The 13,753-nt window shown below is 41.8% G+C and overlaps 1 protein-coding gene across 2 annotated transcripts in view; it reads right to left on the reverse strand.

Annotated features, from left to right (window-relative positions):
• Positions 1-13,753, reverse strand: part of btbd11b (BTB (POZ) domain containing 11b) — a 152,379-nt gene that overhangs the window by 40,554 nt on the left and 98,072 nt on the right. For both annotated transcript variants that reach the window (XM_041796344.1, XM_041796343.1), the window contains exon 4: positions 6,794-6,998. In XM_041796344.1, coding sequence (XP_041652278.1) covers positions 6,794-6,998 — 205 coding nt within the window. The remainder of the gene's footprint in view (positions 1-6,793; positions 6,999-13,753) is intronic.

Consider the following 13,753-nt stretch of genomic DNA (forward strand, 5'->3'; position numbering starts at 1 on the left):
AGAGTTACTCCAGTATAAAAATGTAAACTTACCCTTGATGATTTAAAGCATCCTGATGAGTCATAAAAATGATAAATAGTAAAGAGCAGAAATTGTTTGAAATTCAGGAACGTGGAAAAGAAATTTGTTTTCATTTCATTTTCTTAATGTTGTATTTCAGTTATGACTCAGAGTTATGGTTTTAAATTTTTGTCTGATATTTTGACCTCTTAGAATCACAATTTTACATTTTAAGTAAAAGTTTGATCTTTTAAACTCATTTTGAATTTTATCTCATATTTTTACCTTTTCATCTCATAATTTTGACTTTTTCTCTGATATTTTAACCCTTCAGATTAACAATTTTAAATTCTGAGCAACAGACTTTCAAAACTCATGATTTTCAACTTTATCTCATATTTTGACATTTTAAACTAATGAATAATAATAGTATCTTACTGTTTTGACCTTTAAAACTCATAATTTTTAATTTTATACCATATCTGACCTTTTAAACTTGTGATTTTGACTTTTATCTCATATTTTCACCATCAAAATTCATGATTTCAACTTTCTGTCTCATATATTTGCCTTTTAAATACATGAGTTTGACTTTAAATGTCATGTTTTTACCTTTTGAACCAATAAGTTTGACTTTTTCATCTCAGATTTTGAGCCTTTAGACATTTCTTGTTGACTTTTTAGCAAGATTCAGATTTTATGGTTGAATGTTGACCCTGTTAGGCCCTCAGGTTAGACCTGAATCCAGGATCTGGCCCCTGCTGTGACTGAGTTTGACACCCCTGATCTAAACACTGATGTTCTATCAACAGGATGAACCTTGTGGCTGAGAGGAGGAATGATGAGCTGTTCATGAACGAGTCTGTTCTACTAAACGGCTCTTTAATGTGAGCCGTTCATGAACGAGTCTGTTCTACTAAACAACTCTTTAATGTGAGCCGTTCATGAACGAGCCTGTTTTACTAAATTAATCTTTAATGTGAGCCGTTCATGAACGAGCCTGTTCTACTGAACGACTCTTTAATGTGAGCCGTTCATGAACGAGCCTGTTTTACTAAACGAATCTTTAATGTGAGCCGTTCATGAACGAGCCTGTTTTACTAAACGACTCTTTAATGTGAGCCGTTCATGAACGAGCCTGCTCTACTAAACGAATCTTTAATGTGAGCCGTTCATGAACGAGCCTGTTTTACTAAACGAATCTTTAATGTGAGCCGTTCATGAACAAGCCTGTTTTACTAAACGACTCTTTAATGTGAGCCGTTCATGAACGAGCCTGCTCTACTAAACGACTCTTTAATGTGAGCTACTGTAGCTAGCTCCTGTTTAAGTGCTAGTCTCCTTTCCTCCATCCTCTGTCCTTATTTAATCCACATTTAAGAAGCCAAACTGGGACCTGATGAAGAACCAGCTCTACTGAGCTGAGCCACAGGATCTAGATCTCTAATATGAGACGGATTTCCCATCACGATGAGAGAGACTGGACGGACATGAGCTGAGGAAACACGGGTAAGATCAGAGTTAACTGAGCTAAACCAGGACAGAACTGGACTGGACCAGACCGGCCAGGCCAAACACGGCTGTTGAGTGACACGGCTCATCCAGACTCTAGATGGAAGACTTTGTGAAGAGCTTTTAAACTGTTTTTCCAGAGTATTTCTCTGTTTTCAGGACACAGAAATAGCTTAAGAATGAAGAATGCTTTTATTTTCTCTCTTTGAACACCTGGCGGTCATTCACAACTCAAACATGGCCTTTTGGTCGAGTTTCTCCTTTCTCCCATGTGGAGTTCTGCATGACGCCATCTACAGAGCTCCTACTACTCATACATGAAGCCGGTCATGGTTGAAAGCATCCTAACCTGACTGAAACTAGAGAAACAGGATGCTGGTGTGTTGTAAATGAGCTGTCACATTTCTATAACCTAATCAAACTCAGTCCAGTCCTGGGGGATCTAATATCATCGGATCAATCCATCCCTGGGCATCCTGAAGCGTCCTTGACGCATGCTCGTCCTACATCTGTCACTCAGCGTTCATCTAAGACTGCCGGTGCTGCTCCGAGTCAAAGAGAGGATCTTCACCAACATCTGATCTGCTCAGAAATGTAAACCTTGGGCTTTACTCACTTCAAAGACGACTGACCTGCAGCCATGTGATGCTGAAAGTCCTGAGAATTCATTAAAGACAACACCTCATCAGGAGGCGAGGAGCGTGGAGGAGCAGTACAACCCTCCTATGGAAACGCTGGTTCACCACCAGTTCAAGGTCTCCTAGTTTCCACACAAAGCTCCTCCAGGAACTGAAGTGGAACATTCCAGAGGGGTTTGTGTTTAAAACAAGCATGAATGTGATTTTTGTTAGAAAAGGTGCTTGAATCAAAGTAAATGTTGGAGGGGAAGCTGGAAACTCCCTGGCTGATAAGTCTCTCCACTGCAGGCTGTCAGGGTCTCCACCAACCTGGAGGAAAGACTTGACACGTCCAGGTACAGATGCTCCACAAAAAGCTCAAAGTCAGCAGCCAAGAACTACAGAGTGATGAATAAAAGGAGTTAAGAGCATGGAGAGTCTTAATCCATGCATCGTTCATGTTAAAGTCCTCTACTGCTGCAGAGGACGCTTCAGGAGAGCGTTTCAACAAAAGGCTCATTTCCCTCATTTAAAACCATGTCACCACGTTGTTCTGCATCATACTGTGCATCATATCATATCGTACCGTGCAGCGTTGTGTTGCCTCCTAAAGTAAAGGTAGTAGCATTACAATCATGGTATCAGAGCCTTTCTATGGTGTTGTATTATGAGCTATAATCAAAGTTAACCACTCTTCATGATGAAGACTAACCTCCCTCTGGGGACATGGAAAAAATCAAAACCTCCGAAGGAGAAGATGATACGTACATCATAACTCAGAAACAAAACTCTACCTGCATGTCAGCCACATTCTTTTTGTTTCACTGACATTAATGCATGCCAGGACGGAGAGGGGAGGATTTTCATCATCCTCCATGTTTGTTGTCCTGCAGTCACGTTTGATCCTGTAGGTGTGTGGAGTGAAATCCTCTCTACAGACAGCCTGAGCGTGGTCTCAGGGTCTGGCTGAAGCTTTAAACGTGTGCTGGAACTCTCCTCATGTCTGTGCGTGTTGGTTTGAAAAGCCTGCAGTGTGGATCTGAAGGCCAATCCCCCTCTGGGATAATAAACTCAATGTTGACAGTATACTGCACTGAATAAAGTGTTCATAAATAGCTCCTACACTCAGCAGCACAGTCCAAAATCTACAGGATTCTTAATGAAGGGAGTTCACGCCATGGAAACTTGTGTCATTCACACATAGAGGAGGTAAGCGCCACAGTCCTGCAGCTGTAAGCTGATATAATGTCCCTCTATGCCAGAGAGTTTCATTAAAGGTGAACGCCCCTTCCTGCCTCTGCTCAGGTCACCTAGAGGGCTCACACAAGCAGCCAACATGGGAACAACTCATTCCTCTAAGAGTGAACTTTCCGTCCAGAGGAAAACATCTGCTGTGACATTTCTTCAGCGAGCAGAGAGAGAAAAAGTCTGCAGAAGAGTAGAGTTACAGTAGAACCAGGTGTGCAGCTCTGTAGTAGTGGATCCATGCAGGAGTGGATCCATGCAGGAGTGGATCTGTGCAGGAGTGGATCTGTGCAGGAGTGGATCCATGCAGGAGTGGATCTGTGCAGGAGTGGATCTGTGTAGGAGTGGATCTGTGCAGGAGTGGATCTGTGCAGGAGTGGATCTGTGTAGGAGTGGATCTGTGCAGGAGTGGATCCGTGCAGGAGTGGATCCGTGCAGGAGTGGATCTGTGCAGGAGTGGATCTGTGCAGGAGTGGATCTGTGTAGGAGTGGATCTGTGCAGGAGTGGATCTGTGCAGGAGTGGATCCGTGCAGGACTGGGTCTTTGCAGGACAGAATCCTGTTTAACTACAGGGACTTTTTTTTTTTTTACCATCCCAGTGAACATCAGAGGCTTTGGTTTTTACAGTCCAAACTCACAGAGGAGGAGGGTCTGATGGATTCATCAATACCATACAGTTCCATTAGCCTGCTGACTGTGGGATGAAAACCTTCAAATAATTTTACAGCCTAAAGATCACTGCAGCTGACCTCTCTGCCTCAGAAACAGCTAAAAGTCTGCCTCAGTTCTTTTCTCTAAACTTTTATATTTAGTCCAGGCTTGACATTAGTGGTTGTTGGCCTAACAGTCAAACTGGATGCTTTAACCCAGGGGTGTCAAACTCAACCACAGCAGGGGCCAAAATCTGAATTTAGGTCTAACCAGAGGGTCTAACAGGGTCAACATTTAAACTGTAAATCTTATTTTCACATGTAAAACATTTAAGGGGAGATAACTGATGAATAATGGTTTATTTAAGAGTTTATTAAAGGCTCAAAATCTGGGATGAAAAGTCAAAATATTACAGAACACAAAATCAAAAGTGAAAATAATGTTTTCAAAAGGCAGATATATGAGACGGAGGGTAACAATCATGAGTTTAAAGGTCTAGAAATAAGATACAATACAAAATCATGAGTTTAAAGGTCAGAATATGGGATTACAAATCAAAGTTAGGAGTTGAAAAGGTCACAATATGAGATAAAAAATCAAAATGTTGAGTTTTAAAGGTCAAGACATAACTTAATATTTAAGATAGTGAACCTTAAAGGTCAAAATATGAGATGAAATTCTAAATTGTCAGTTTAAAAAGCCAAAAAATGGGATTAAAAGTCAATATTAGGAGTTAAAAAAGGAAAATGTGAGATTAGGTTTGAAATCCTGATCTTGAAATTTAAAATTGGAATCTAAAAGTTCACAACATGAGATAAAGAGTCAAAATGCTAAGTTTAAGTCAGAATTTTCAGATGCAAATTGAAAATATTAAATGAAAACACAAATTAATTTCTGTCCCCCATTCCTCACTTTCTATCTCATTATTTTTATTCTTTACTTTTTTAGATTTTTATGACTCAACCAAGGATATTTTAAATCTTCAAGGTTAAATTTACATTTTGGGTAAAACTGCACCATGGGCTGGATTTTGCCCCCTGGCCTTAAGTTTGACACCTGTCCTTTAACCCTTCAGAGACTCTCGAGACTTTTTATGCCACTCAGTTTTTTATTTTCAGGCTGTGTTGAATGAATTTAGCTCAAATCTGCCAGAGGATATTATTTTAGAAATGTTTTAGAATTTTTGTCTCAGTTCCTTAAATTAGCCTAAAAGGCTAAGCTACACAAAAACGACTCATTTGTTCCTGAGGACCAAAAACGTCCCACTGAAAACCACTGAAAAGGACATTTTTGGTCCCACATTTATAACCTGATGCAGGGGTTTTCAAAGTGTGTGAGAGTGAGCCCCCCCCAAGAAGAACGGATCCATTTGGTGGACCCCCACCCACAAAAAGCATTCAGGTTGAAAAAATAAAAAATAAACAAAACAACATTTCAAACAATATATTTTGGTTTGCAAATGTCCTTAAACATCTGCCTTTCCCTCTTATTCAGTTAGAATGCTATTAAATACCCCTTTGTCAAATTTTTTAACCATTTTACAACTTCTTTTTGATACTTTTCCCCCATTTTTTTCCACTTTTATCCCATTTTTGCCCATTTAAGCTACCTTTCATCATTAAATATCCCCCCCCCCTATTTTTTGTCACTTTTATCCCATTTTTAACCTTTTTCAACCATTTTTTGCTACTTTTTGTCCATTTAAGCTGCCCGTTCCCATTAAATACCACTTGTTTCCTTTTTTCCCAATTTTTGCCTTGTCTTTTTGCCATTTTTTCCCTTTTTCAAATTGTTTTTTTCCAGTTTTTGTCCATTTAAACTACCTTTTGCCATTACATACCACTTGTTTTGTCACTTTCCATTGATTTCTTTTGTCACTTCTCACCCATTTCTGCTATTTTCTGACCATTTCCCCACTTTTTCACCCTATTTTCACCCATTTTTTGCTGCTTTTTGACCATTTTGCCACCTTTAACCTATTTTTATTGCTACTTTAATCAGTTTTTGCCACTTTTCACCCCTTAGATTATGGCTCTTGCAAAGGTATTTTCAATAATTTGCCTCTGGTTGAGTAACACTGCTCTATAGCATAGTCCCTATAGTAACTATAAGTCTATCATTTAGCTCTGTGCACAGCAGAGGTTAGCAAAGCAAATCACCCTTTTTTAGGTTTATGGTTTCACGCCTCCCCTAAGCTCTGTGGCGCCCCCCAGGGGAGGCCCGCCTCACACTTTGAAAACCGCTGACCTAAAGCATTCCTTCATGTCCAGATTTCATTTTAGACGACTACCTTTCAGTTTTTATGTTTTATTTTTGTCCAGCAGATGGCGCTACTTTTCCTGTTCAACGCATGACGCCAAATATCACACTTGTAACTGTTTTTGCAGCGCTGCTTCTGACATTATGAGTGTGTGTCGCTATTGATGTTGGATAATGGTGTGTGTGTTTAATTTGAGTTTTTGTGATGTGTAAACAGACTGGCCTTTAAAGGGTTAAAATCCCCAAAATATCATTAATATTTGATCTGTAGGTTTCAGGCTGAAGTAGTTTTAAAAGACTGACTCCTTTAAAGTGAGAAATATTAATAAATAATATTATTACAGCTGATTTTCGTCCTTGGAGACAAATGCGTTTGGATATTAAAGAGTTAAATTTCAAAATAAGAATAAAAATGTTCCAGTAGAGAGGAATCTGATTGTGTTATGGAGTCTGTGCTGTTAAAAATCTGAAGTTCCTCCTCAGATCTTTGTCCCTCGCTCCTCCTCACCTCTCCGTTTGTAGCGTGACCTTGGACGGCTCCACGTTGGGGTTCTCCCACTCCATCTGCGGGCAGTGCATGAAGTAACACAGGGTGTAGATGGCCTCTGGCGCCCACTGAATCCCGCCGCTCTTCTGGTGGACCGGCGTCCCGTTGTTGTGGTTTTTGGTGTAGAGCGGCTGTAGGTAGTGCATGGCCCGGGACACCAGGTCACCTACACGGGGGTCAAACAGGAAGCACAAAGGAGCGTGATCAGAGAGAGAGGGAGTCATGAGCAAGCACAGGACCTCTGGGAACCCTCCTCATCCCCTCTGAGCTCGTCCGTCAGGGGACATGGAGAGCTTCCCAGCAGCAGAACGGGGATGAAGAGCGAGTTCATCCCAGTCCTTTCTGTGCCGCTCACAGAGGGAGAGCAGCAGAATGAGCATGCTCAGGACGGCGCTGTGGACCATGAATATTTATGGATAAACATCAGCTACTCCCAGCTATTTCCTCTGCATAACTTCTCTGTTCTTTAAGGTCAAATCAAAGCTGGAGAAGACTCTGCGGATGAAGATGTGGATATTCTCTGAGCGGGTTAAAGGAAATTAAAGAGCTCCTGCAGAAGCATGCTCATACACTCTCATTCAATACATCAGGGACCAGACTGATCCTTTTAGAGCAGGAAAATCAGGAATCAAGAGATGGAGAGTTGGGCGTTTCTGTCCCAGCTGTAGATAATTAAAGCACCATCCTCATAAAGAAATCAGCACTAAAGAGCTCAGAGTGATGTCCACTTTTAAAAACAGACGCAGCAGCCCTTTAATGACCAGTAATGATAAAAACATCTGCTGATAACAAACGCCTTCAGAGTGTCTGTTTCCAGCAGCAGCGCTGCCTCTGTTTGAAGACCCGCTCTGTGTTTTTAACAAACAGAGAAGGAGTAATGGATGCGGCAGTGTTCTTCTTCACTGCTCTAAAAACTGTAGCTGGTGCATGCACTGTTTTCAACCAGCGAATAAGAATTGATTTCTGGTTTATAACGCTAACATTTAGCATGGCTAAATGGATAAACTCACATTTTAATCAGTATCAGACGTTTCTCTGATTCTGGTATCAACTCTACAAAAAAACTCAGGGCAACAAAAGGCTGGAAAAGTAAGTGGTAATGATGAAGGACGGATGATGTCAGTCACATGAAAGCAGAGAGGCAGAGTCTGTCAGCGGTAAGGATGGGAAGAAGTTCACCGATCTATCTCTCTGAGAGCAAGGGACATGTCTGAAGGGGCCCTCAGGGGCCCTCAGGGGCCACTGCATTAAAAACAGGCATGATTCTGTAGTGAAATCACTGCATGGGCTCAGGAACACTCCAGAAATCATCGTCTGTCAACACAGCCGGCCGTGCCATCCACCAATGACAGTTAAAGCTGATCATGGAGAGAAGAAGCCATATGTGACCAGGATCCAGAACCACCGTGGTCCATCTTCTCTGGACCAAAGCTCATTTAACATGGACTGAGGAAACATGGAAAACTGTTCTGTGGTCAGAGGAGACATGGAAAACTGTTCTGTGGTCAGAGGAGACATGGAAAACTGTTCTGTGGTCAGAGGAGACATGGAAAACTGTTCTGTGGTCAGAGGAGACATGGAAAACTGTTCTGTGGTCAGAGGAGACATGGAAAACTGTTCTGTGGTCAGAGGAGACATGGAAAACTGTTCTGTGGTCAGAGGAGACATGGAAAAGCCCATTTTTGCCACTTCTTTTTTCACTTTTCACCCATTTTTACAGTGGCACCTTATTTTCGCCAGAAATGAACTATGAGGGTGAAAAACTTGGCACTAATGATAAATAATTTAGCGATTGAAAGATGAACATGATAACTCAAAATCTGAGATAAAAAGTCAAACTTATAAGTTTAAAAGGTAAAAATATGACATTTAAAGTCAAAATAATGTTTTTAAAATACAATACAATACTATACAATAAAAAGGCAAAATAAAAGTCAAAATATGAGATAGAATACTAATACCATTAGCTTTAAAAGTCAAAAACTGAGATAAAATTCAAAGTCATGATTCTTAAATGTTAAAATATGAAATAAAATGAAAAATAATGAGTTTGTAAGGCTAAAGAATGAGATAAAAGTCAAAATCATGACTTTAAAAGGTCAAAATAGTAATAAAAATTTTTAATTATGAATCCAAAAGGCAAAAACATGACATTTAAAGTCAAAATAATGTTTTTAAAAGGCAAAATATGAGATAGACCACTAACAAAATGAATTTTAAAAGTCAAAAACTGAGATAAAATTCTAAATAATGATTTTTAACGGTCAAAATATGAGGTAAAAATCAAAATAAGAGGGCTGATGCACTGATGAATAATTGTGCACTTTTCACCCATTTTTGACACTTTATTCCTGTTTTATTGCTATATTTTGCCCTGTTTTACATTTTGTTGCTTCCTCCATTTAAGCTGCCTTTTGCAGTTTAATTCCTCCTGATTCCAATTTTTCCACCTTTATGCTGATTTTGCCCATTTTAGTCAGGTTTTTGACACTTTTGGACCATTTTTGCCACTTTTTCTCCCCATTTTCTGCTATTTTTCCCTCAGTGTTTGACCCTTTTTGCCTATTTTTGCCACCTCTCACCCATTTAAGCTGCCTTTTGCAAATAAATGCCACTTTCTGCAGATTTTCCCACCTTTTTTTCTGATTTTTACCACTTTTCTCCCAGTGTTTGCCGCCTTTTGACCTTTTTTATGCCATCTTTAACTTATTTAAATTGCCACTTTTCACCACTTAGATTGTGGCTCTTGCAGATGTTTTTTTTAACAGTTTGGCTCGTTGGTTGAGTAACGCTGCTGTAGGCCTTTGGTGGTGTAGTTTTCCCCACTGGTCCTAAATAATCCATCTTTATCTTCATTAAAACAGATTATTTTGTGCCATTTCTTATACAGGAGCATCTGCCATCGTTGCTCTCTCAGGTAGCTCTGCCCTGCTTGGATATGATATTATGGGATATAATCAGATGTGTGACAGAGAGAATGAAGAGTTTTGATTTCAGGAACCACGGCGTAGAGCTCTAGAGCTCATCTTTATTGAGTATGCAGACATGACAACCTTGTTTTCTTACAGCACAGTCCCATTTCTGCACTCTGAGGAAATGTAATGAAACTGAAGCATAAAAACTCTGTGTCACACTGTTCTGGTCAATTTGGTTCTATTCAAAGCAAAAGAAAAGAAATAGCACATGATGGCGCTGGGGTCCCGCTCTGAATGAGCCGGTCTGTATGTGGCCAATACAACGTAGAATAGAGAGCAGGAACAAACACCCATCCCCCGGACAAAAGAGTTTGTTCAGCATCAGAACTGAGCCAAGATTCCATTTAGGCTGGACAATGTGTGAGGGGACTGTGGAAAGGCTGGCACAGAGAGAGGGAGCATTCATGCAATAAAACAGTCAATCTCTCAGAGGTCCTCAGGAGAACGCAGGCGGAGCTGGTGGAGAAATGAGCTGAAGATGAGAAGAGAACATCAGGATGAACCCCAGATATGAGAGAACATCAGGATGAACCCCAGATATGAGAGAACATCAGGATGAACCCCAGATATGAGAGGAGAACATCAGGATGAACCCCAGATATGAGAGGAGAACATCAGGATGAACCCCAGATATGAGAGGAGAACATCAGGATGAACCCCAGCTATGAGAGGAGAACATCAGGATGAACCCCAGATATGAGAGTAGAACATCAGGATGAACCCCAGATATGAGAGGAGAACATCAGGATGAACCCCAGATATGAGAGGAGAACATCAGGATGAACCCCAGGTATGAGAGGAGAACATCAGGATGAACCCCAGATATGAGAGGAGAACATCAGGATGAACCCCAGATATGAGAGAACATCAGGATGAACCCCAGATATGAGAGAACATCAGGATGAACCCCAGATATGAGAGGAGAACATCAGGATGAACCCCAGATATGAGAGGAGAACATCAGGATGAACCCCAGATATGAGAGGAGAACATCAGGATGAACCCCAGATATGAGAGGAGAACATCAGGATGAACCCCAGATATGAGAGGAGAACATCAGGATGAACCCCAGCTATGAGAGGAGAACATCAGGATGAACCCCAGATATGAAAGGAGAACATCAGGATGAACCCCAGATATGAGAGGAGAACATCAGGATGAACCCCAGATATGAGAGGAGAACATCAGGATGAACCCCAGGTATGAGAGGAGAACATCAGGATGAACCCCAGCTATGAGAGGAGAACATCAGGATGAACCCCAGGTATGAGAGGAGAACATCAGGATGAACCCCAGATATGAGAGGAGAACATCAGGATGAACCCCAGCTATGAGAGAACATCAGGATGAACCCCAGATATGAGAGGAGAACATCAGGATGAACCCCAGATATGAGAGGAGAACATCAGGATGAACCCCAGATATGAGAGTAGAACATCAGAATGAACCCCAGATATGAGAGGAGAACATCAGGATGAACCCCAGCTATGAGAGAACATCAGGATGAACCCCAGATATGAGAGGAGAACATCAGGATGAACCCCAGATTTGAGAGGAGAACATCAGGATGAACCCCAGCTATGAGAGAACATCAGGATGAACCCCAGCTATGAGAGAACATCAGGATGAACCCCAGATATGAGAGGAGAACATCAGGATGAACCCCAGATTTGAGAGGAGAACATCAGGATGAACCCCAGCTATGAGAGGAGAACATCAGGATGAACCCCAGATATGAGAGGAGAACATCAGGATGAACCCCAGATATGAAAGGAGAACATCAGGATGAACCCCAGATATGAGAGGAGAACATCAGGATGAACCCCAGCTATGAGAGAACATCAGGATGAACCCCAGATATGAGAGGAGAACATCAGGATGAACCCCAGATATGAGAGGAGAACATCAGGATGAACCCCAGATATGAGAGTAGAACATCAGAATGAACCCCAGATATGAGAGGAGAACATCAGGATGAACCCCAGCTATGAGAGAACATCAGGATGAACCCCAGATATGAGAGGAGAACATCAGGATGAACCCCAGATTTGAGAGGAGAACATCAGGATGAACCCCAGCTATGAGAGAACATCAGGATGAACCCCAGCTATGAGAGAACATCAGGATGAACCCCAGATATGAGAGGAGAACATCAGGATGAACCCCAGATTTGAGAGGAGAACATCAGGATGAACCCCAGCTATGAGAGAACATCAGGATGAACCCCAGATATGAGAGGAGAACATCAGGATGAACCCCAGATTTGAGAGGAGAACATCAGGATGAACCCCAGATATGAGAGGAGAACATCAGGACAAGATGATGTCCAGGATTCCAGAGCATAACCAGCTCTGAATGAAGCGGTTCTGTCTGTAAGGTCAGGAAGCATGCATGCATCCATGCTGCTCATTACTGCAGGGAGGGAGGAGGCTGTTGAATGTTTAATGGAGGGAGAGTGGAAGCCTGATGTTGAGAATTAACACTGATTTCAGACGGAGTAATTACATCCCCGTCTTTATAGGTGAATAAATATGCAGTAAGCAGCTCTCCTGTGGGTTCAGACGTGGAAAGCGCCACACTTTCTGTGTTTCAGTTATTACTGCAGCCAGGCCATGATTGCCTTTAATGGTCGCCTGTGGACAAATCAACCAAACAAAGATGTTAAGATATTCTTCCTGTTCATTTTAAAACAGACGCAGCTTTTAGCCTCAAACTAGCGCAAACACAAACCTCATGAAGCTTCTGCAGCCAGAGCTAAGTAAACGGAGAAAAGACTCACTAACAACACACAAAAACAGCAAAACAGAGGGCAAGAAGTTCCCCTCAGCTCTATTTGGATACAGAATACAGTCACTAAATACTAGAGCCCGACTGGGATTTTTGGGGCTGATGCCAATACCGATATTGGGGGGCTAAAAAAAGCTGATATCCAATATATCGGCCGATTTATGAAATAAGAACATTGATATACACAGGATTTATACTGTACATGAACACACATTCTTATATTTACATTATCTTTGTTTATTTCACAAAGATGCAACTTAGACGACTGAAACGCTGTATAACAGTCTTTTATTAGATAATGGTGGAGAAGCAGGCTAAAGTTGGCGATGTTTGGAAAACTGTTGAGAACCCTGGCTCCTCCAAGGTTCCACAAACTTTTCCAAAAGTTGTCGACAAAGGTCAGTCAACATTAGGGAAAGCTTTCTGGTCTCAGGAGCATTTCTAGGGTCGTTTTCACACCTGATAGTCCGGGGGACTCGGTCCGTTTTGGAACTGAAATTGCAGCATTGTTGCTCTTTCCGTTGGTTCAGTTCACATTCACACTGCTCTTTGTCAAACGGACAAGGCCGTCTGAACACCTACAACCTCTGCTGTTGGGGGCGCTGTCGTCACAAACTGACAGCGACCAAGAAGAAAAGAAGGAGCAGAAGAAGACGAAACTGGGAGTCTATCACCTTCTGCCAGTCTTTTCTTCCACATAAACAACGATAAAACACTGAATTCACGCTGTCTTGGGGTTTCTGCTTTTGCGTTGGGGCGTTACGAGCAGCCAGCGAGGCAGCGAGCTGTCCAGCATGTCGCTCTTTACATGAGACGAATAAATCCGCACCGACTATGACATGTTACTATGGCTACACAGACGCCAAGCAGGGTACCGACATATGTTTGAGCGTATTAAATCACATATAAATCTGTATATCATTCCGCTTTATTCCACTTCCTGCCTTTGGTTCACAAGTTGGTCCGCTCTGCTTTCACACCTCCAACGAACTGCACCAGGGTTTGTTTGGAAGCGGACCAAGACCCCCTGTTTTCAAGCGGACCAGAGTCCGTTTGTTTGGTCCGCACCAGAGTCTGTTTGAGCTTTCACACCACTCCAGAAGAACCGGACGATCTGGGAAAATGGACCAGAGTTCGTTTAAAGAGGACCAAACAGCTC

Source organism: Cheilinus undulatus, linkage group 9 (genome assembly GCF_018320785.1).
Source record: "Cheilinus undulatus linkage group 9, ASM1832078v1, whole genome shotgun sequence".
NCBI classification, from domain to species: Eukaryota; Metazoa; Chordata; class Actinopteri; order Labriformes; family Labridae; genus Cheilinus; species Cheilinus undulatus.